This window comes from Lissotriton helveticus, chromosome 2_1 (genome assembly GCF_964261635.1).
Source record: "Lissotriton helveticus chromosome 2_1, aLisHel1.1, whole genome shotgun sequence".
Lineage (NCBI taxonomy): Eukaryota > Metazoa > Chordata > Amphibia > Caudata > Salamandridae > Lissotriton > Lissotriton helveticus.
This window is the reverse complement of record NC_136059.1, coordinates 42,184,421-42,208,309: the sequence shown is the minus strand read 5'-3', so window position 1 is coordinate 42,208,309 and position 23,889 is coordinate 42,184,421. Positions and strand designations below refer to the sequence as shown.

The window sequence follows — 23,889 nt, the reverse complement described above, 5'->3', positions numbered from 1 at the left end:
CCCCTTTTGTACCGCTTTGGCCGCCATAAGTGTGGCCGGGTATGCTCAGACGTGAGTCCCTTGCTCACTTTGCCACTGGATTCAAGTAAGCCGGGCTGAAGACGGCTGTAATTCCAGAAACCGGTCCTCGGAAGCTTGTTTCCGGTCCAGGGAAGGCATGGCTTGGCAATTCGGCCTGGACTGTTCCCATGAGGCACAGGGTCAGACTGATTTGCATATGGCCATGTCTGAACTGGGGTGGCAGAGTGGGCTAAAGAACGGTGATTGATTAAACCAAGATCTTTTGACTGGGTGTGAATGTTTGATTGGTTCAGATGCTCCGTCCATCACCACCCATCTACGATGATGCCATACATCTGCAAGTGATTGCGGACTGCCACCCTACTATGCTGTGGTATGTCAACATCAGCCATAAGGACACAGAGAAGAACAAGAACAATGCAAATGTAATGTAGTACAACTGGGTAGTAATTCAATAAAAACCGTTTTAAATTATCAAGCTTGAAAAACCTATCTACCTACAGGTAGGTTAATCTGTCACCACTGTGAACCGGAGACAATAATGAGGGGGTCGTTGACTGATATACGCACTACTCGAGAGTCACAAAATAAGAGCACATCGTTAGGTGTGCCATGTTGCAAGGATTCTGCTCACACACAGAAATGTGCACAAAGACCCACAACCTCAGTGAATTGTGGTGGACCAAAAAACTCACCTCAGTACCTAGAACTCCTAACCGACTAGCAACAGTGTCTCATTAGCTCTTCGTCCTACAGCAAAGGTACCAATGATGAGACAACCCAGAACATGAGACTTAGATTATACTCAGGAATGGTGGGAATCAAGAACACTCTTTCGTTTGTTATTCTCATACCAGTCCACAACAGGAGTAAATAGAGACACAGAAAAGTTTAAAATGTTTATTTTAACGACGTGCTCTAAGATGCAGTATTTTTGCTAACATTAGCAGGCATATGATTAAAAATAATCCGATCAGCATTGTTACAATTCCAAAAAACACAAAAGGAGAAATCATATTATAATGATAGTGGAAACAGGTCCTATAGTGCCTTGTATGCCACCCTCCCTAGCTAGGAATTATGTTTTATAAAATATAGGTCTCTAAGGCTTGAATAGGGGACCCCATACCTCCAAGATCAGCAGAGGTGAATCACATCAAGATCTGCAAAAGCTCTCTCTCTCTCTGAAAACCGATGTTCTCCAAGTGCCTAAAATCATGCCTACAGTGCAATATTAAAGGAGCCAGAAATTCAGTTAGCTGCAGCTGCGCGCATATTGTGTCTATAACGTGAGTCGATCAGCCAGAACAACAGCTAACATTGTTATGATAACCTTGGAGGCTTTAGCACTCACTGTGCAGACTAAGATCACGATGTAAGTCTAGGGATGTTGAAAACAAGCCATTCTCATGTGAAGAAATTCACACAGCCTAACTTACAACAACAGTTGTATGCAGTGTTGTGTGCAAAAGCAGCAAAAAGGTAAAATGGTGTTTACACTTCTAAAGAGCCTATGCTAACATAGCAATGTGCGCAAACAAGGCCCTGACTTCACTACAGTAACACATGCTTTAAAGAGGGCCTTCTTCTCTTTATCTGACATCCTGGAGAAATTGTTGAAAAACAAATGGTTGAAAAAGTTGTAGAAACTAAGTTCTAGGAAAAAAACTGAGCAGAGCTCAGTCGAGACGCCCTTGCACAACGTTCAGTAGAAAATCTGACGTTCTGAGCTTCTCTCAGTAGGGTTCTAAGGGGTGAGGCTAATCTGATTGGATGTTAATTTTTTTGGGTCACTTTAACAAAAAGAGGTGGAAAGGTTGCAAAACAGCAATGGGCCTAAGCCTAGGTTCTATTTAGTGATATATTTTATGTATACCTGGGACTCCCATTCCGAAGACGGGGAATGATACAAGCATGGGAATCTATGAAAGTTCTAATAGTGGAGTAACCAAAGCACCCCCCTGGACGGCTGAGCAGAAGACCTGGAAGTAGGATCTTCACAAAAGGTAAGTGTTTTAGGAAAAGAAAGTAAGGTTCCAAGTTGTCTCTGTGCTGTCCTGCTTTATGGAGTAGGTTTACGCAAGGTCAATCTATTTCTAGCCCAATAAGAGCCCTTTGCTTCAGTCTTTGTAGAAGTTCTCAATGTCTTCTTTGTACATCTTCAATACGACATGTCGCTTCAGTTTCAATGTTGGCCCTGCGGGAGAAGACAGAGAAAAATTAGCAGGCAACTCCCCATCGCAGCCACAAATCTTCCTCACTCAAGCGCTCCCCAAACACCAAGCCACTTTCACAGGCCTATTTTGAATCCAAACTTAATGGGCCCGATTCACAAAGGTAAACTTAGACCATATGTCTGACTCTCCTAGTAGTAAAATTAGATGTTTGGTCTTAACTTAGACCCAAAGTCTAACTTTACAACTAGGAGAGTTAGCCTTTTGGTTTTAGTTAGACTTTTAGGCGAAACCTAGATCAAAAAGTCTAACTTTACTACTAGTAAAGTTAGACCAAAAGTGTAAGTTTAGACCTTAAGTCAAATTTTAGACCTAAAGTGTAAGTTTACCTTTGTGAATAAGGCCCTTAAATTTTTGGTCTAAGTTGATCTTTGTGAATCAGGCCTAATGTATTTTTATGAAATATTTACAGATATACTTGATTTTCTTGGAATTTGTGCAAAGGTTGGGTGAGGGTTTGTTCACACAAGAACTATTTCAACCTTTTCTAACCAAGTGTTTCGTTTTCCAATTCTGCATTTGTGAGTAACAGAGCCAAAATGGGCTCTCAGTCAGATCCCAGCTCACCAGGACATGAACTCCAATCTAACATCTGGGTCTCGTTTATCTATGACACCGCAGTATTTGCAGAAAGCAAGCCGACTGCCAAAACACAGTTTCCCAAAATTCCTATCCCATTTTTTACACGTTTCAACCTCACACCAGGAATCCTCAGTGTGAGAAGTTGGCCTGATATATAGTGCTCACTATTCTAGTGATCACTTTGTATCATACCAAACAACCCTTCTTGATGATTGGTTGTAAGTCAACCTTTTAGACCAGCTATCCTAGTAGCATGGACACGAGCAGTCTTTAGGCTAAACTCTAGAGGGCGTGTTAAGCCAGCTGTTTCACCATCACATATACCCCTTGAACACCAAGTGAAAGGACACCACACAAGTTGTTATAAAAATATAGGATATTTATTAATAACAGTTCTACCCTAAACTCTTTATGAGTCAGGGAGCTAAGCACAATACAAAACTCTTACGAAAATACTTCAAGTTGCACAATTTACACAAATGCTCGAGGGGCACGAAAAACCATATACTACAAAAGTGGAATGCGAAATACTAGCAGGTAAGTAACAAGATCCATAGGCTTCAGGATCGCTAGAACTACACTACTGAACCTTAAGATTATGAGCAGGAGGCCTAGGGAGATCGGGTGCAGAGTGTGCACTCTCACGCGGGATGCGGGACAAAGTCTATGGATGCTAGATTTCATAAAGTTAGTGTTATCGGACGAATCCGACCAGTTAGGCTGAAAACGAAAAAGGATCTGGACACTTAGATAGTGAACCTACGTGGGAGCACCGAAATGCTCGAGTTACCTAGGCCAGGGGCTGCGGCTGCATAGGGTTCAAAAGACGTCGGGAATCCTCGTTACAGTCTATGGAGCCTGAAAGAAGAAGTTGCTGGCAGGCGACCAGTGATGAAGTTCGATGGGATCCAAGCCTGGATCGGAGTTGAAGATGACCTGAAAGCAGAGAGGACTCAGTTCTTGATCACTAGCCAGTGATCAGATGGGCACCAGGATGGCACCGGATGAGGACACCTCGACCAGGTGAGTGGGCGACGCTTGGCTCTGCAGTCTCTCGGACCAGGAGGCGTTGTCGGCGACCAGGATGGAGGGGCGAGCTGTCCCACGAGGGTGTCTGCATTCGGCGCTGCTGAAATCAGGATTGGAGCAACAAGCCTTGGCAAAGGCAAGCCCACGCGGTGGACTCAAGATGGCGTCTGGAGTGGACCAGGAGGGTCCAGGGTGCTCCTCTGTTGGAGGGGAGCAAGGGCCAGTCTGGAGCAACCAGACCAGCAGTGAAATCGTCGTGGTACGTCGTCAAGAGGGTCACTAGCCAACGGGCAAGTGACCGGACAACGTGGCAAGCAGCAAAGAAGCAGAAGGGCCCCACGCAGATCTCGTGGATGTAGGGAGGCTGGACTTCGGTGCTGGAGCTGCTTAGGGTTAGGGCTTCTCAAACTCCAGTGCACTTACTCGAGGGTTTCTCGGGGGTCGTACTGGAGAAGCATCGTGCAGGTCTTGAAGATGGCAGGTCCCACGGGTCTCGTCGCACCCACGAATCTCAGCTGTGCTGGATGATGTAGGTAGAGGTCAGAGATGGCGGGGAATCCGGGTCTCGTCAAGCTGGGCAGTCTGGATCCAGAGGATGGACTTACAGCAAACCGCAAGAGCTTCGGTGGTGCCTGCTGGTGCAGGGTGACTACTCCTTAGCCACAAGGGAGAGTCTTCAGAAGAGTCAAGAGTTCCTTTCGTGGAAAGTAGTTTCAAGATTCAGAATTATCTAATTTGTGAAGGGGGCCTGCTCCTATCTTTATACTAAAAAAAGGGGGCTGGCACGCGACTAATTCCTGCCCTATGGGTGGGACTACGAGGGGGGTGGTTACACCCCTCTCCTTTGTCCGGTCTCTCCTCAGCTCAGGGGTTGGTGTGCCCCAGGAACTGGTTTGAGCCGGCATATGCACAGTGAGCACCGGTGTGCCACTTGCAGTCACCTTCCTTTCAGCCCTGCCTACCTGGAATACACAAAATCCTGTCTGGGATGGTGCTGGCACCGCCCCTGACAGGAAACCCTTTGTCCATGCCTCCGTTGCTGGAAGGACTCCCAGCAGCAGGAGGGCAGACTTGTGTCTCGGTTGCAGCATCCATTTTGTGGAGCTGAGGCTATGTCTGACTTTAACCTGTGTTCACAGTTACATACATGTCGTGTCCCTCTAGAAGGGTGGAATGCTAACCCCGTCGCCAGAATTGGCGAGGGGTTAGTATTCCAATTCGTATGACACCTTACTCGACATGTTTTGATAAAGCTATACCAAAGTTAGCATTTAACCGCGAGGATTATAATGCACTTAAGAGTATATGCTATAGCGTTATCATGGAACAGCTATTTGGACTTGGTTCCGCAAGCTGCAAAAGGGCTCAACTCATGCCAGAGCACCATCTCACATAATTCCAAGCACTCTGCCTTCAGGATTGCTAAGGCCTGCCATAGGAGTGACTGATAGGAATATATGTGTCCATTTTAGGGTTAGATATAGGAATACTATATTTAAAGCAAAGGGTGTTTACACCACCTTGCCCCAGCTGTCGTGCAGCCAGTTGTGTCTGTTTGGGTGGCCAGCCAGGGGTGGCATAATACATGCTTCAGCCCCTGGTAGGCCCTGGGTACACCTATGCCCTGGATACCTAAGGTATGCTGTACAGGGACTGATAAGGTGGCCCAGTACCAATTGGTAAAATGCACCTAAGGTACATGGTTGTAATTTAGAGAGAGAACAGCTAGGCTGTGGGTCTGATTAGCAGGCCCACAGCCAGGGAAAGTCGTAAATCAGTGAAGCAAAAAGCAAAAATCTAGGGTGGCCATGGGATTGCAGACCCCACTCCCCTACATAACCCCCCCCCCCCCAAACTTAGGGACATTAAACTAACCTTGACCAGGTGAGTCTTCTTGCTCTAAGTGGAAGTACCTGGAGAGACCATCTGCATTACCATGGTCAGTTCCTGGGTGGTGCTCCACTGTAAAGTCCATCCCCTGTATGGAAATGGACCACCTAAGAAGTTTGGGGTTTTCACCCTTCATTTGATTTAGCCATAAGAGGGGCTTATGGTCGGTCTGAACTTTGAAGTGAGTACCAAACAAGTATGGCCTCAACTTCTTCAGGGCCCAAACCACAGCAAAGGCCTTCCTCTCAATAGCTGACCAACGTTTCTCTCTAGGGGTCAGCCTTCTGCTTATAAAAGCAATGGGCTGGTCATGACCATCAATATTCAGATGAGAAAGAACAGCTCCCACACCCAACTCAGAAGCATCTGTTTGGACAATGAATGGCTTGGAGTAGTCTGGACTCTTGAGAATAGGTGCAGTGCACATGGCCTGCTTTAGGTCATCGAATGCCTTCTGACAGCTAACTGTCCACTGAACTTTCTTTGGCATTTTCTTACTTGTCAGGTCATTAAGTGGTGTCACAATGGTCCCATAATTTCTGACAAATTTCCTGTAATAACCAGACAGGCCAAAGAAAGCTCTTACCTGTGTCTGGGTGGTTGGAGGAGCCCAGTCCTTTATGGCCTGTATCTTGCTCTCCAGAGGTTGAACTTGGCCTCCACCTACAAGGTGGCCCAAGTATACAACTTGACTCTGCCCTATCTGGCACTTAGTAGCCTTGATAGTGAGGCCTGCCTTTTGCAGGGCCTCTAAAACTTTCCTCAGGTGGATCAGGTGATCCTCCCAGGTGGAGCTAAAGACAGCAATATCATCTAGATATGCTGCACAGAAGTCATCCAACCCAGTGAGAACTTGGTTCACCAACCTTTGAAAAGTGGCAGGTGCATTTTTCAAACCAAAGGGCATCACCACAAATTGGTAATGACCTCCTGGGGTAGAAAATGCTGTCTTGGCCTTGGCATCCTCAGCTAACCTGATTTGCCAATAACCAGCTGTTAGGTCAAATGTACTTAAGAAAGTTGCGGAAGCCAACTTATCTATCAGTTCATCTGCCCTGGGTATTGGATGGGCATCTGTCTTAGTGACAGCATTGAGACCCCTGTAGTCTACGCAAAACCTCATCTCTCTCTTACCATCCTGGGTGTGAGGTTTAGGCACTAGAACTACAGGACTAGCCCAAGGGCTCTCTGAGGGTTCAATGGCTCCCAATTCCAACATCTTTTGTACTTCAGTTTTTATGCAGTCCCTGACGTGGTCAGGTTGCCTGTAGATTTTACTCTTTATAGGCAGACTGTCTCCAGTGTCCACCTCATGTGTGCACCAGTTTGTCTGACTGGGGGTCAGAGAAAACATTTGTCTGAAGGATTGCAGGACTTGCCTACAATCCTGTTGCTGATGCTCAGAGAGGCTGTCAGAAAAGACTACACCATCTACTGACCCATCATCAGGGTTCTGAGTGAGCAGGGCTGGGAGAGGGTCACTCTCTTCCTCCTGTCCCTCATCTGTGGCCATGAGCAAGCCCATGTCCTCCCTGTCAACAAATGCTTTGAGCCTATTCACATGAAGTACTCTGTGAGGGCTCCTGGGAGTTCCCATGTCAACCAAGTAGGTGACTTCTCCCTTCTGTTCAATGATGATGTGGGGTCCAGACCATTTGTCTTGGAGAGCTGCTGGAGCCACTGGCTCCAACACCCACACCTTCTGTCCTGCATGGTATACAGTTAGGACAGCCTTTTGGTCATGCCAAGCTTTTTGAAGTTCCTGGCTGGCCTCAAGGTTTTTAAATGCCTTCTCCATGTACTCTGCCATCCTGGAGTGGAGACCAAGTACATAGTCCACTATGTCAAGCTTAGGCTTTTTGAGAGGTAACTCCCATCCTTCCTTCACAAGACATAGGGGTCCTCTTACACGATGTCCAAACAAAAGCTCAAAAGGGCTGTAACCAACCCCCTTCTGTGGGACCTCTCTGTAAGCAAACAGAAGGCAGGGTAAAAGGATGTCCCATCTTCGCCTAAGCTTTTCTGGTAACCCTTTTATCATCCCTTTGAGGGTCTTGTTGAATCTCTCAACAAGCCCATTGCATTGTGGGTGATAGGGTGTGGTGAATTTGTAATTGACACCACATTCCTTCCACATAGCAGTCAAGTATCCTGACATAAAGTTTGCACCTCTGTCAGAGATCACCTCCTTAGGGAACCCCACTCTGGAGAAAACTCCAACCAGGGCCCTTGCCACAACAGGAGCTGTAGTGGTTCTAAGGGGAATAGCTTCTGGATACCTGGTGGCATGATCCACTACCACCAGTATAAATCTGTGCCCAGATGCTGTTGGGGGGTCCATTGGTCCAACAATGTCAATCCCCAATCTTTCAAAGGGAACCCCCACCACAGGTAGTGGTATAAGGGGGGCCTTTGTTGTGCCACCTGATTTGCCACTGGCTTGGCAGGTGATACATGAACGACAAAAGTTCTTAGTGTCCCCAGACCTATGGGACCAGTGAAAGTGTGGGGCAAGCCTGTCCCAAGTCTTATTCTGGCCTAAGTGACCTGCAAGGGGAATTTCATGGGCCAAGGTGAGAAGGAAACCTCTCAGAGTCAAGGGGATGACCAGCCTCCTGGTAGCACCAGGCTTGGGGTCTCTTGCCTCAGAGTAAAGGAGTCCATCGTCCCAGTACACTTTATGGGCACCTGTGGCATTCCCTGCAGCCTCAGCAGCAGCCTGCTGTCTAAGGGGTTCAAGAGAGGAACAGTCTAACTGTGCCTGCCTCAAGTCTGCCCTGGAAGGGCCCCCTGTCCCAAGAAACTCAACCTGTTCAGGCTCAAGCTCTTCTAGGACAGTTCCTTCTGGGGTCTTGGGGTCAGTCTCCTGAGAGAGCTGATCCTGTTCCTGAGGCAGGGGGGAAGGGTCAACCTTACCCCTACTGCTCTTTCTCTTGGTTAGTGTCTGGTCCATTGTTCCAGGATCCAGCACTAGTTCAGCTGGGCATTTCTTGGCCTGTGACCTAGTCACAGCAAGGACATGTGCTGACAAACCTAACATTTCCACATGAGTCCTATACTCCACATCTGACCATAAGGAGGATTCCAAATCATTGCCCAAAAGACAGTCCACAGGGAGGTCTGAACTAACAACAACCCTTTTGAGGCCATTTACCCCTCCCCAGGAGAAGTTAACAAGTGCCATACTATGGGAGGTAGTGGCATTGCTAGCATTGGTCACCAGGTAGTCTGCTCCCAGTATTACCTGGCCAGGGTCCACAAAGTTAGGTGTCACCATGGTGACACTGGCACAAGTGTCCCTGTAGGCCTGAGCCATTTTTCCATTAATCAAAGGTGTCTGCCTGTACTTGCCCAGAGTACTGGGACTTATTGTAGGGGTCATATTCATGTCCCCAGTACAAACAAGAACAGCCTGAGTAGGTGTTCTGACTAAGTCAGAGCCCGCCTCAGTTCCCAGGGTTAACCCCACTATAGCCTTGGGAGGATTACTACCACTACTAACTGTACTGGGGGTGCAGGTGCCTTAGGGCAGTAGAGGTAGGAGTTGGGCCTTTCTTGGTGCACTCACTAAACCAGTGAGTATTACTTTTGCAGTACTGGCACCAAGGTTTCTTCTGACCATTCTTCTTCTTTTGGGAATTCTGGGAATTTTGGGTCCCACCCTCTTTAGATTGTTGGGGCCCGGTTGAAGACTTCTGGTCATTTTGCTTGTTCTCATTACCCTTGGGATATGCTTTCTTCTGGCCACCACCCTGGTTCTGGTTCTGCTGCTTGACCCTTGTCCTGACCCATCTGTCTGCCTTCTTTCCCAATTCTTGGGGAGAGGTCAGATCTGAGTCAATAAGGTGCTGATGCAACAACTGATTCTGACAATTACTTAAGATTTGTTCTCTCATAATTAGATTATACAATCCTGTGTAATCAGTAACTTTACTTCCCAGTAACCAGCCTTCAAAAGCCTTAGTGGCACAATCTACAAAGTCAGTCCAATCTTGAGACTGTATTTTCTGGGTGTCTCTGAACAGCAACCTGTACTGTTCAGTGGTTAAGCCAAACCCATCAATCAGTGTATTCTTCAAGACTTGGTAATTGTTAGCATCCTCAGCTCTAGTAGTGAGGAGCTTATCTCTACCTTTGCCTTCAAAGGAGAGCCACAAAATAGCTGCCCACTGACTCTGGGGGATGCACTGGACAGTGCAGGCCCTCTCCAAAGCAGTCATCCACTTGTGGATGTCATCCCCTTGTTTAAAGGGGGGCACTATTTTACTCAGGTGTCTAGTGTCAAAACTCCTGTCTTTATCCTTAGGGATATTGCTGCCACCAGTGGGGACTACCCCACTCAACTGTTGCTCTCTAGCAAAGGCAAGCTTCTCCTTGGCAAGGGCAAGTTCTTCCCTCTGAATCCTCAGATTAGCATGCTTCATCCTTGCTTCATGTTCTCTTCTCTGAGGGGAAGTCAGTCTCCTCTGGGGAGAGATCATTCTCCTCTGAGCAGAGGCATGAGAGTGCACAGAGATGTTGGAGTCCCTAGAATGAGATCTATCTCTTCTAACTCCAAAGTTAGGCCTGCTTAGGGTCAGTACTGGGGGTCCCCCAGATCCTTCCCTATGTAGGTCTAAGTTGGCCCTAGTAAGCCTGACTAGCTCAGGACCATTGGCTGCCTCATCCCCAGAGATTTCCTCTTCCTCCACCTCCTCTTCTACTTCCTCAGTTTCAGGGAGGTCAGGATCACCAAGGGTACCTTCTAAGGGGGGCATGCTCCCATCTGTCTGAGAAGCTTTCCTAGCATCAAAAGTCTCTAAGAGACCTAACAGAAAAGGAGTGGTAGGGTTAGAACCCTGTTTTAGTTTCCTGGAGGTACACAATTGTCTCATCTCCTGGAAGCTACGGCCTGCATATCTGGAAGTGACCTGTGGAGGGTCGACAGCCACAAGGGGAGTCTCTGAAGACTCTCCATGGGTAGACATGCTTCTAGTGTGGAGTAAGTGATGCACCTACCTACACTATGGGTTTACCTACTGATCCATTGCTAAGAGTTGTAGTCAAGGTGTGCTAAGCCTTGTTACACTACAACAGCTGGTTCAGTAGAACTCAGAGTATTCTAAGTTAAGTTATATGTGCCTGGGTACTTATGTGATCTTTCAATCGATATTCTTAGGATACGTGCGAGGTAAAACAACAGCAAGTTCAAATCCCAACCGCTGCACACCAATGTGAGAAGTTGGCCTGATATATAGTGCTCACTATTCTAGTGATCACTTTGTATCATACCAAACAACCCTTATTGATGATTGGTTGTAAGTCAACCTTTCAGACCAGCTATCCTAGTAGCATGGACACGAGCAGTCTTCAGGCTAAACTCTAGAGGGCGTGTTAAGCCAGCTGTTTCACCATCACATATACCCCTTGAACACCAAGTGAAAGGACACCACACAAGTTGTTATAAAAATATAGGATATTTATTAATAACAGTTCTACCCTGAACTCTTTATGAGTCAGGGAGCTAAGCACAATACAAAACTCTTACGAAAATACTTCAAGTTGCACAATTTACACAAATGCCCGAGGGGCACGAAAAACCATATACTACAAAAGTGGAATGCGAAATACTAGCAGGTAAGTAACAAGATCCAGAGGCTTCAGGATCGCTAGAACTACACTACTGAACCTTAAGATTACGAGCAGGAGGCCTAGGGAGAACGGGTGCAGAGTGTGCACTCTCACGCGGGATGCGGGACAAAGTCTATGGATGCTATATTTCGTAAAGTTAGTGTTATCGGACGAATCCGACCAGTTAGGCTGAAAACAAAAAAGGATCTGGACACTTAGATAGTGAACCTACGTGGGAGCACCAAAATGCTCGAGTTACCTAGCCCAGGGGCTGCGGCTGCATAGGGTTCAAAAGACGTCGGGAATCCTCGTTACAGTCAATGGAGCCTGAAAGAAGAAGTTGCTGGCAGGCGACCAGTGATGAAGTTCGATGGGATCCAAGCCTGGATTGCAGTTGAAGATGACCTGAAAGCAGAGGGGACTCAGTTCTTGATCACTAGCCAGTGATCAGATGGGCACCAGGATGGCACCGGATGAGGACACCTCGACCAGGTGAGTGGGCGATGCTTGGCTCTGCAGTCTCTCGGACCAGGAGGCGTTGTCGGCGACCAGGATGGAGGGGCGAGCTGTCCCACGAGGGTATCTGCTGTTGGCGCTGCTGAAACCAGGATTGGAGCAAGAAGCCTTGGCAAAGGCAAGCCCACGCGGTGGACTCAAGATGGCGTCTGGAGTGGACCAGGAGGGTCCAGGGTGCTCCTCTGTTGGAGGGGAGCAAGGGCCAGTCTGGAGCAACCAGACCAGCGGTGAAATCGTCGTGGTACGTCGTCAAGAGGGTCACTAGCCAACGGGCAAGTGACCGGACAACGTGGCAAGCAGCAAAGAAGCAGAAGGGCCCCACGCAGATCTCGTGGATGCTGGGAGGCTGGACTTCGGTGCTGGAGCTGCATAGGGTTAGGGCTTCTCAAACCCCAGTGCACTTACTCGAGGGTCTCTCGGGGGTCGTGCTGGAGAAGCATCGTGCAGGCCTTGAAGATGGCCGGTCCCACGGGTCTCGTCGCACCAACGAATCTCAGCTGTGCTGGATGATGTAGGTAGAGGTCAGAGATGGCGGGGAATCCGGGTCTCGTCAAGCTGGGCAGTCTGGATCCAGAGGATGGACTTACAGCAAACCGCAAGAGCTTCGGTGGTGCCTGCTGGTGCAGGGTGGCTACTCCTTAGCCACAAGGGAGAGTCTTCAGAAGAGTCAAGACTTCCTTTCGTGGAAGGTAGTTTCAAGATTCAGAATTATCTAATTTGGGAAGGGGGCCTGCTCCTATCGTTATACTAAAAAAAAGGGGCTGGCACGGGACTAAGTCCTGCCCTATGGGTGGGACTAGGAGGGGGGTGGTTACACCCCTCTCCTTTGTCCAGTCTCTCCCCAGCTCAGGGGCTGGTGTGCCCCAGGAACTGGTTTGAGCCGGCACATGCACAGTGAGCACCGGGGTGCCACTTGTAGTCACCTTCCTTTCAGCCCTGCCTACCTGGAATACACAAAATCCTGTCTGGGCTGGTGCTGGCACCGCCCCTGACAGGAAACCCTTTTTCCATGCCTCGGTTGCTGGAAGGACTCCCAGCAGCAGGAGGGCAGACTTGTGTCTCGGTGGCAGCATCCATTTTGTGGAGCTGAGGCTATGTCTGACTTTAACCGGGGTTCACAGTTACATACATGTCGTGTCCCTCTAGAAGGGTGGAATGCTAACCCCGTCGCCAGAATTGGCGAGGGGTTAGTATTCCAATTCGTATGACACCGTACTAGACACGTTTTGATAAAGCTATACCAAAGTTAGCATTTAACCGCGAGGATTATAATGCACTTAAGAGTATATGGTATAGCGTTATCATGGAACAGCTATTTGGACTTGGTTCCGCAAGCTGCAAACGGGCTCAGCTCATGCCAGAGCACCATCTCACATAATACCAAGCACTCTGCCTTCAGGATTGCTAAGGCCTGCCATAGGAGTGACTGATAGGAATATATGTGTCCATTTTAGGGTTAGATATAGGAATACTATATCTAAAGCAAAGGGTGTTTACACCACCTTGCCCCAGCTGTCGTGCAGCCAGTTGTGTCTGTTTGGGTGGCCAGCCAGGGGTGGCATAATACATGCTTCAGCCCCTGGTAGGCCCTGGGTACACCTATGCCCTGGATACCTAAGGTATGCTGTACAGGGACTGATAAGGTGGCCCAGTACCAATTGGTAAAATGCACCTAAGGTACATGGTTGTAATTTAGAGAGAGAACAGCTAGGCTGTGGGTCTGATTAGCAGGCCCACAGCCAGGGAAAGTCGTAAATCAGTGAAGCAAAAAGCAAAAATCTGGGGTGGCCATGGGATTGCAGACCCCACTCTCCTACACTCAGTAACTAAAAAGAAAAAATACTTCAATTTCTAAGCCTACACTAGGAGCTGGCACTTGTTTTATCAATCAGCATCAGCTGTGTGGATACCCAGTTCGCCTCTTTAGGAGAAAGGAAGGATCCTACAACAGTTTCTAAAGGACTAAATTTACAGTTACGTGACTTAACCATCACCAACACCGCCTCATTCTGGACTCGACTGCTTGTTTGTTATTTTTGAGGCTACTGAGGAGTTGCATACATCACTTAAACCACTATCTAAGGACCACTTACCCTACTGGAGCAGCCAGCTTTTCATATTTCTCATCACTGGAAATGATCTTTATGGACTAAATTACAGCCACCACGTACATCTATGAAAGACATGCTAGCCAGGAGCTGTACCATGGTTCCCTGTACTCCTAGGAATGGGCTAGCACCTTCCCAACAAGTACAGCCAAGGGGGTGGTCTATTAGCCAGGCAGCTGATTCCTGCCTGGGTCAGAGCTAGTCTTCCTGTGCAGGCCCCTGGGGTGAGCCCTGCCACTAGCAGCATTTCTATTTGCAACAACACCACTCTTGACATCTTCAACACCAGTGGAAGAGATGTTGACAAGGAGACTGCTCTCAGGGGAGGCTTGTGTGCCAAGTGCATGTACCCAAAGCTCAACTCTGCAATCTCAAACTTAAGTACAACTTCCAGGCATGGTTGAAGTTTCGGCAAGGAAGTCACTCCATAAATCCCCTAAAGTAATCTCTTAGAGAACAAAATCTAATTCCTTTTTTAACCTTTTAAGAAAATCAAGAATATTTATTGTATATATTATATTGCCACTAAATGGGCCACAAGTGGCGAGAATGACAGGCAGATGAAACTAAAGACGTTTTACTTACAACAGCAGCAGTGCCAGCCTGAGGTTATAAGATGTTCCCCATATGTGGCACCGTCCACGCTCCTGGAGATTCTAGAGTATACAGATTAAGCTGCTTTTGTGCTGCTGTCCAGTCCCTACAGCCTCACCTTGTAAGTCACTGAGTGGCCATGGTGACATCTTATGCCGCCTAGAAGTCATGCACTGGCCACGGCATAATCTTATGCTGTCTTAAGGTCATGCAGTGGCCATGGAGGCATCTTATCTCACTTGAAGGTTGCACAGTAGCCACTGCGGCATCTTATGCCACCTGAAGATCATGCAGTAGCCATGGTGGCATACTATGCCACTGAAAGGTCACGCAGTGGCCATGGCGGCGTCTTATGCCACATGAAGGTCACACAGTAGCCACAGTGGCATCCTATGCCATCCTAAGGTCATGCAGTAGCCACAGTGGCATCTTATGCCACCTGAAGGTCAGGAGGAGCCATGGTGGCATCCTATGCCTTCTGAAGGCAAGGCAGCTGCCACAATGACCTCTTATTCCAGCTAAAAGTCACGCAGTCACCATGGCGGCATCTTATCCTACCTGATGATTACACAGTAGCCATCGCAGCATCTTATGTCACCTGAAGGACACGCAGTAGCCACAGAGGCATTTTCTGCGACCTGATTACAAAGGAAAATAAAAGCAAGGTTCCAGGCAGCGGATGTTCATTAAATCTACATTGTGAGTGTGGCCAGATAATAGATAAATTGGCGTCTCTACTAGAAATATTAACAGAAATTCTACATATTGTTAAACCAAGAGAAAATAAGGAATGCTTAGCAACGACAGAACTAAAAGATGGGATAAACGACAGAGCAGGTGCTTAAGTGAAGATACGAAACTCCCAACATGACGGCAGTTCTAAAAACAATGAAATTAAGGATATAAGCAGAATAGGGAAACGCAAATCGCCCAGCAATCAACATCCAAACTTAGTCAGTCAGTCAAAGTACACTTTATTCGATTTTTAAAAAATCATAAAAGGCAGATAACAATACACACAAGAATAACATCAGCAGTTCATATATATACAAGATCAGTGCTGAAACCCAGTTTTGCATATTGTACATCATATACACATTTTTAAAATCAGTTAAAACGTTACTATAATTAAAATTGGGCGTTCATAGTACTCTTTTGTTCCTGATTCTAAATGCTTCCGCTAAGTAACTAGCAACGCTAAAAATAATGTAAGTATTGATCAATATCTGGAGGTAAATTAATGCGGCCTAACTTGTATAAAATCAGCCTCCCTCAGTACAGGTAACAAATATTTTTTTCTTGCGGAAGTATAAAAACCACAGAACATCATAAAATGCAGGGTGTCTTGTTTAGAAAAGTTATCGCACTCGCAAGGGGCGGCATCTTCTGGTTTGGCCCATGATTGGTAACAACCTAAGGTATAATGAATCAGGTTGAACCTGAATTTGGTTAATAGAAATCTATGAAGGGGTACGGTAACAATTTTTAAGTATGGTTCCAAGGAGGGAGTGGTAGTTAATACCAAGTATGATCTTACTGATGGTTTCATTAATTCCTTCTCCTCTCTAACTAAACGTACCCTCTCCAAAAAATGGAACTTTATCCATTTAACGTCTTCTCTCCTGATGTTCGATGGGGATAAGAAAAGTTCAGGTCTGCCTAGGGATGCAAAGGTGTTTTTTAAATAGTTCAACCAAGGTATTTTCATGGCGCAATCCAGAGAAATAACATCCGACAGGATTATATGATTCAGAGTTAGTTCAGGGTTAAGCCATGTCCTTGCCCAGAAAAGTAGGGTTTCAGTTTATACGAAATATAGGACAAACCCATTTCCTCATGGATGGAAAATATAGGGGTGGACGTCGGAACCGATAGAAATTGCCGTAGGAGCCCATTTTCTACCCTTTGAATTTTGTCATGCGTGACGTAACCCCATAGAGCAGCCCCATAGGTTGCTATGGGGATGCACTTGGTATTGTATACTTTCAAGAGTGCCTCCATCGGCCTGGCCCCCAGCCTTTTTGAAAATCCCAGCAGTGCAGATGTGGAGCGGGCCAAGGATAAACTCTTCGCCTTTATCTGGGGGACCCAGGACCCCCTCTCATCAAAAAGGACCCCCAGGTAGGGAAAGACTGGAACCCTTGATACCACCTCACCCCTGCAGGTGAAGGTTTTGGAACTAGACTTGGATCTCTGTCGGCCTATTGTCATGGAAAGTGATTTTTTAGCATTGACTCTTAGGTCAAGCTTCTCCATGAATAAACAGAAGCGGTTCAATATGGCCTGTAGACCATTGCCAGTGCGAGCGATTAAGACAGCATCGTCCGTGTATAGGAGGGTCGATACCTGTACTCCTCCTACATGCGGAACGTCTGCCCTCCCACCCTCTAGGTATTTTCCTAGCCCATTTATATAAATAGTGAAAAGGAGGGGGGCCAGGATGCACCCTTGGCACACCCCTTTCTCTGACCTGAAACTAGTCGTCGTCCTACCTTCCTTTGTGACCCTAACTTTAGCGAATAGGTCCTGATGCAGGGAAGCCATGAATGTTACCAGGGAAGCATCTATCCCCATCTCTAAAAGAATCGACCACAACTTGGACCTATTCACCAAATCGGAAGCCGAGGAGAGGTCCATAAAGGCCAAATATAAGGACCCCTCCCCGGCGACCGTATATTTGGAAATTAAAAGGTGCAGGTTAGAGCATTGGTCCAGGGTGCCACGTTTCTCTCTGAACCTATATTCTATATTTGAGAGCCCCCCACAACCCTCCAACTCTACCCTCAACTTGGACAGTAAAACTCTGCCTAGAATCTTAATGGCAGAGTCGAGGAGGGAAATGGGTCTGTAACACCCTGGATCCTCCCGTTTCCCCTTTTTAAAAATAGGCACTATGATAGTATGAAATATCAGGGAATACGTTATCGTTAGCTGCCCGGAAAACGTTTGTTAGCACCTGGGACCAAATTTTCGGGGAATGTCTATAGAGGTCTGCGGGTACACCATCAGGCCCCGGCGCCTTATTTTTCGAAGTCTCCAGAATGGCCTTCAGAACCTTGCCCTCATCGAAGTCTACCGGGGGGGGAGACTCGTCCTGTCGTTGTTTCACTCGTGGGTGGGCAGTTCTTGTCCCCATAAACTTCTTTGAAGTGGGAGACCCACTTCTCGTCAGGAATAACGCAGTCAATGGCTGCATTATCTACCCCAGCAAAAAACGGCTGATTTATGATGTCCCAAAATGTCTTACTATCTCGTAGGACATCTGTCGTAAGAAGTTTGTTCCACGCTTCCTTTTTAATGGCGTTTTTTCTCCCCTTTAAAGTTAACTTGTATTCCCTCCTTAAATTGGCAATAAGGGCCTTATCCCTCAGGGCAGCTTTTAATGCTCGCTTTAGACTTCTATGGATTCGTGAGCACTTGGCGTCAAACCACTTAAAAGGCATGGGAGTACTTTGTTTAGCTTATAACGTCAGGTCCCTTGAGATTTGTGATCCAATGGCAACAAAGGCCTGTATAGTTGCTTGGCTTGAGGTATTTTGGTTCAAACAAGTCGATATATGGGCCTCTAGTTTGGGCAATAATGTCATCATGAAATCATCTGCGACCACCTTTCCCCACTTGAGTCGTCTACCCTGATCAGAGGGCACTAGTGCCGCCCACTCCTGGGAATGGCCTGCATGCCTACACTGGGAATCACCCCAATACATCTCTAGAAAAGAGTCTGCCACCACTTCTGGCACGTTTTATTCTGGGGGTTACGATGAGATGAAGGTCATCCGAGGGTAGCTGTCTCCTAGCTTTGTAAGGCTGAACCATGGCTGACATCAGAGGTGGGCCGAGCCCCTGAAGTGATTTATGAAAAATGTAAAGAGATTTAAAACTGATTTGCTCTTTCACTGACAGCCAGTGCAAGAGACGGAGAGAGGGTTTTGCAGAGGACAGTTTTGGCATTCCCGTCAACAGTCTGGCTGCGTAGTTCTCGATAACCTGCAGTCTATTGATTACCGAGGCGGGGTATCCTGGGTAGAGCACATTACCATAGTCCAGTCTGGAGAGCAGAATGAACTGGAACCATGGTTTTCTTGGCTTGGGGAGGAAGCAGGGGGAGCATTTTCCTTGCCATTCTGATTAAGCCAAAGCAGGTTGCCACTGTCTTGCTGGCTTGCACTTGGAACGTCAAATTATGATCCAGCCAGATGCCCAGGCTCTTTATTTCAGGTTTAGGGGATGGAACTGGACCCATGCATGCTGGCCAGATGGTTCTAAGGGCAGAATTATCAAAGTTACCCAGGGTCATGATCTCGGTCTTACTTCTGTTAAGTTTCAGGTGGGAGGACCCCATTTAGTGTACCACTTCCGTAAAACAGGTTTTCAAGGTCGTGGAGTGAGCTGCAGATTGATTTAGGGCTACGACCAGTTGGGTGTCATTGGCGTAGGTAACCATATGGATCCCAAAAGGAGCTACAATTGATGCTAGGGGGACTATAAACACGTTGAAAAGTGTCGGGCTCAGCGATGAACCCTGAGGGATGCCGCACTTGAGGAGCCGAGGCATTGAATCAAGACCTGGTGATTCACCGTGTCGAAGGAATCGCTCAGATCTAATAGGTTGATGGCTGCTGCGCCTCCGGCATCTAGCAGTTTCCTGCTTTCCTCAACGACCGCCAGCAGAGCAGTTTCTGTACTCTGTCTAGGCCGGAAGCCAGTTCGACAGGGGTGGAGAAAATTGGAGGTTTCTAGGAACTCAGAGAGGGTGAGGTTTACATATTTCTCAGTGATTGCAGAGATTCCTGGTAAAATGGAGATAGGGCAATAGTTGCCCAAATCTGCAGGGTCAAGGTGTGGCTTCTTAAGAAGAGTTTTAACCATTGCTTCCTTCCAGAGTGGAGGGACAATGCCTGAGCCGAGAGAAGCATTGATCATATGGGTGATTGTGGGACCGATAGTGGAGGCGACTTTAGCTAAGATGTTCACAGGCGCCGGGCCTCTTGGTGATCCGCTTTTCACTGTGGGCAAAATTGATAGGAGAGTCTTCAAGGAGAGGGGGCGAAATGTTCCAGGAGGTAGGTGGCGGGGGGGAAGGTCAACTGTGGGCCTAGCCACTGAAGGGTCTGGTGGAGGAAGAGTTTTTAAAATGGTCTGGATTTTGTTATTGAAGAACTCAGCTTGGTTTTCGCAGCGAGTTCCGTGGGGGTCCGCCAGGATGGGGGGTGGGGGATGGACATTTAGAAGTCTTTTCATTATGGCAAACGTCTCTCTAGAGGAGTTTGCAGCTTGTCCAATTTTTGCCTCGTAAAAGGTTGCCTGAGATGCGCAGTTTATGGTTTTTTAGTACGCCTGCTGCTTTGAAGAGGTCAGCAGGTTCCTTTATGGTGTTTCTTATGATATAGTCTGCTTTGCTGGTTACTACACTGGATTGTCCAATCAGACATTTTGGGTGAAGATCTTGTGCAGTGGTGGCTTTACTGTATGGAGACAGAAGTGGGGAGATCTGCTGGACATTGGTACCATCTTCTCATATGTGAAAGTCATTGTGAGACGTGAAGTAGCGGCAATAGCATATAGATATTTGGGACCTTCAGTCACAGACTAGATTAAAGTCCTCTGATTGTCTAGCCATTATGATCTATTCAAGTCTGCCGTGGTATAGGTTGTTGGCATAGTCAATCTTGGAAATGATCCAAGGTATGGGAGGATCCCACATAGTGTTTTTATATTGGAGAAGTGTAGCTCAATGGTTAGAGCAGCAGACCCTGATGCAGAGGTCTAGCCCAGGACCAGGGTTCAATTCCCCGCCTCGGCGGGTCTTGGGTTCAAAAATTCCACGGACCTGATAATTCTCGCCTCGGTACCTATTCCAATCATGGAGTCCCACTCTGCAACTCTGGGCAATTGCTTGCTTAATCTCCACAACGGCCCCATAACGCTAAGGATGCCTGGTCTCCACCTTGGGGGTGCCCAGGAATGGACACCTCACAGGGAAAGCCAGGATGGGTTCCACAGCGGTATTCGTACAAGCACCTTGAGACCCGTGCGTATATGAAAGGTGGTACCACCATTAATTAATTGAGACCCGTGCGGGTGAGTAGTGCGCTATACAAGCGTCAATTTACAATTTACAATATTGTACATGGTATTTGGAGTTACTTTGTTAAATGTGGTGTCAAATATAGGTCTGAATCCAAGGTTGCCCAAGGTTTCTGACTTGTCTTGATATTGTTGGAGGGGGCTCATATTGGCGGTCGGCTGCTATTTTTGTCATTTTTTAGCAGGTTATAAGCTCTGTCTTTGAGATATTTCGCTTTAGATGGTTATTTATCATCCATGTGTTTATGGCCCGAAGGTTGTCAAGTTTTAAATTGTAGAGGTCTCCCAGACCATCTATTTTTAAAAATAATTTGGGTGTCATCTACATAATTGTAACAGGTGGGGTTGAATTAAATCAGGTTTGGTAAGGGAGCTGGGTAGCTGTTGAATAATAGAGGCGATATGATGGATCCCTGAGGGCAACCTACACTTTTGTGTTGGAGAAGCGTATATGAAAGGTGGTACCACCATTAATTCATTGTCACAGCTGAAAGCCATGAGCTCATTGGACATTAGCTGAACTCCATTCACACCTTCAGTTGGAAAGTGTGTTACTGTTTGAGGGGGTGAGACTCTACCGAAGCAGCAAACCCAAATTAGCCTGGGCTTAACTATCTGGTAGCTTGGCACAAAGCAGGCAGGCTTACCTTGGAGGCAATGTGTAAAGTCTTTATGCAGTACATCAAACAGTAATAAAGTGAAATCACACCAATTTAGACAGTAGAGTAAAATCTAATAAAGTTTGTAATACCAAAACAACAACAATGCAATCAGTAGAACTGGAGATATGCAATTCTAAAGATTTAGGTAAAAACAGTGCCTACAAGCGCAAAGCACCACTGTGGTTTTCTAGTTGTGCTGGACCGGGAGAAAGTCATGAATGGAGGTCATTCGCGATGGACCGTGGGCCAGATACAGGAACCCAGTGAGGCCCGATACAGGAAGCCAGTTAGGCCCTCTGAAAAAACCTTTAATTCTGGTTTGCACTGGATTGTGAGAACGTTCGTCGAGCAGGTGTCGCACAGCAGTGGTTCTGAGGGAGCTGCAGAGCTGTGAAGTCTATTTCTGCATCGTCGTTGAGGATGCGTTTGACAAGGTACTTGCAATTCGATGTCCTACATTTAGGCCGCATTGCATAGCAGTGGCTCGGAAAAGAATGCGGGCTGCGATGTTGAGTCCGGCATCTGGGATGAATGGCGCTGCAGTGTTGCCAATGCAGCTGCAAGTAGATGCGTTGCACTGCATCAATTCTGCTTACAGGACCACAGCTGGGATGGCAGTGCACCTTGGGTGAACAGGTAGCCCACCTAATAACCAACCATGCTAAAATGCTGCTGATTGGCGACTTTAATTACTGGGCCAATGAGACACTGGGTGGGCTTGAATCCACAGAATTAACCGACCTACTCACTGAGTTACATATTACTCAGCAGGTCCTCTGCTACACATACAAGGGACACATACTTGATCATGTCTGGAGAGCCAATCTTGTGTCCACACTGTCAGTCTCTCCCTGTACATGGTCTGACCTCTATTTAATAAAGTTCGCCAACATCATTACTGTTTGACCTGGCATCATTGGTGTGGGTCTTCCTTCCTCTTTTCGCTTCCTATCTTTTATGTTGGCTGGATTTAGATGCTCTGGGTGCTGTGCCACTGCTAATCAGTGCCACAGCGCAAATGCTCCCTGTGTAAAGATGACTGTATGAATAAGGATAACCATAATGCCTAGATCTGTGTAGCATGTTCTAATAGCGAGTTACCCTCCATTTCACCATTATTACTGTGAAACGATCTGTTCTCATAGGCCAGAATGGGCAGGTTGAAGATTACCTTCTACAATCCTATCTGACCCCAGGAACCTGACAGGAACTTCGAGTTTGATATGTTTATGCTCAGGACATCGAGATACACCTTTTGGTACAAACCATTTATAGATCCCATGTTTCGGAAATGCCTCTTTTGAAAATGCGGTAGCTTCTTGCCTAAGCTGTACTGTTTGCTTTGCTAGTATGTGTATTTGGCCATCTGGTTTTGGAGCAGCAGGGCCAGCTGGAACAGACTTGGCTGGAGAGAGAGATCGGTATTCAGAGCATGGGGAGGGGTGACTCTTTGATCCGAGCAGGGCCATGCCTGGCAAGGTGAATGATGGCTCCACCTCCCTATGGGCGTCTGATAACAGACCCCCTCATTCTCAAAGGTCAGGATGTTGTCTCATAAACAAAGTGCTCCCTGACCCCACCGAACTGATTCAATGATTTGTAACTTTAGAGAACAAAGACTTTTTAGGCATTAAACGCTGTACGGAAACCTTGTTTAAATCTGTTCCTTCTGCATGTCTAGGCGAAACTCTGTCCGAGTGAGCAGAGGAAAGGATTTTGAAACGTTCACCAAGCATGCCGTAGAAACTACCTGAGGGCCTGAATCAAGAGCGCCTCCTGCTGAAGTCTCAGGGACATTAGACTTCACCCCGTCAGCCGTCGGAATTCCTGTGCGAGGAATTCTGCTTGCAGGGGAGGCCTCCGTTGAGTAATCTGGAGCCTCTACTTTGGGGAACACGGACTGGGAACCTTTGAAACCTTAGCTGAAGGTTCGCTGCATCTGTGAGGGACGCTGCATCTAAGAGAGAGCTGCCATCGCTGAGAGCCTGCCTGAATTTGAACCTCCAAAACTTTCACTGAATCTTTGTGGGCCGCTGCAGCTAAGATAGAGCTGTCGCCGCTGAGAGCCTGCCTGAATTTGAACCTCCAAAACTTTCACTGAATCTGTATGGGCTGCTGCAGCTAAGAGAGAGCTTCTGCCGCTGAGTGCCCGCACCTTTGCCAACTTTGCATCACCTTTGTCCTGTGGGCTACCTCAGCTAACAGAAAGCTGCTGCCACTGACTGCCCGCACCTTTGCCAACTTGGTATCATCGTGATTTGTCCTGTGGGCCGCAACAGCTAAGAGAGAGCTGCTGCCGCTGAGTGCACGCACTTTTGACAACTATGCATCATTGTGATTTGTCCTGTGTGCCGCCGCAGTTAAGAGAGAGCTGCTGCAGCCGATTGCCCGCACCTTTGCCAACTTTGCCTCATTGTGATTTATCCTGTGGGCCATCGCTGCTAAGGGAGAGCTGCTGCGCTGAGTGCCTGCATCTTGTTCACCACTGTCGAGGATTGTCGCCATCGTCTCGAGGGGCCGCCGCAGCTAAGAGAGAGCTGCTGCCGCTGTGAGCCC

General features: G+C 47.4%; 1 protein-coding gene across 1 annotated transcript in view; it reads right to left on the bottom strand.

Moving 5' to 3' along the window:
• Nucleotides 1–2,141: 2,141 nt before the first annotated feature.
• LOC144820053 (long-chain-fatty-acid--CoA ligase ACSBG2-like) overlaps nt 2,142–23,889 on the bottom strand; it is an 860,084-nt gene continuing 838,336 nt past the window's right edge. The window contains exon 13 of the mRNA XM_078677707.1: nt 2,142–2,218. Coding sequence (XP_078533833.1) covers nt 2,142–2,218 — 77 coding nt within the window. The remainder of the gene's footprint in view (nt 2,219–23,889) is intronic.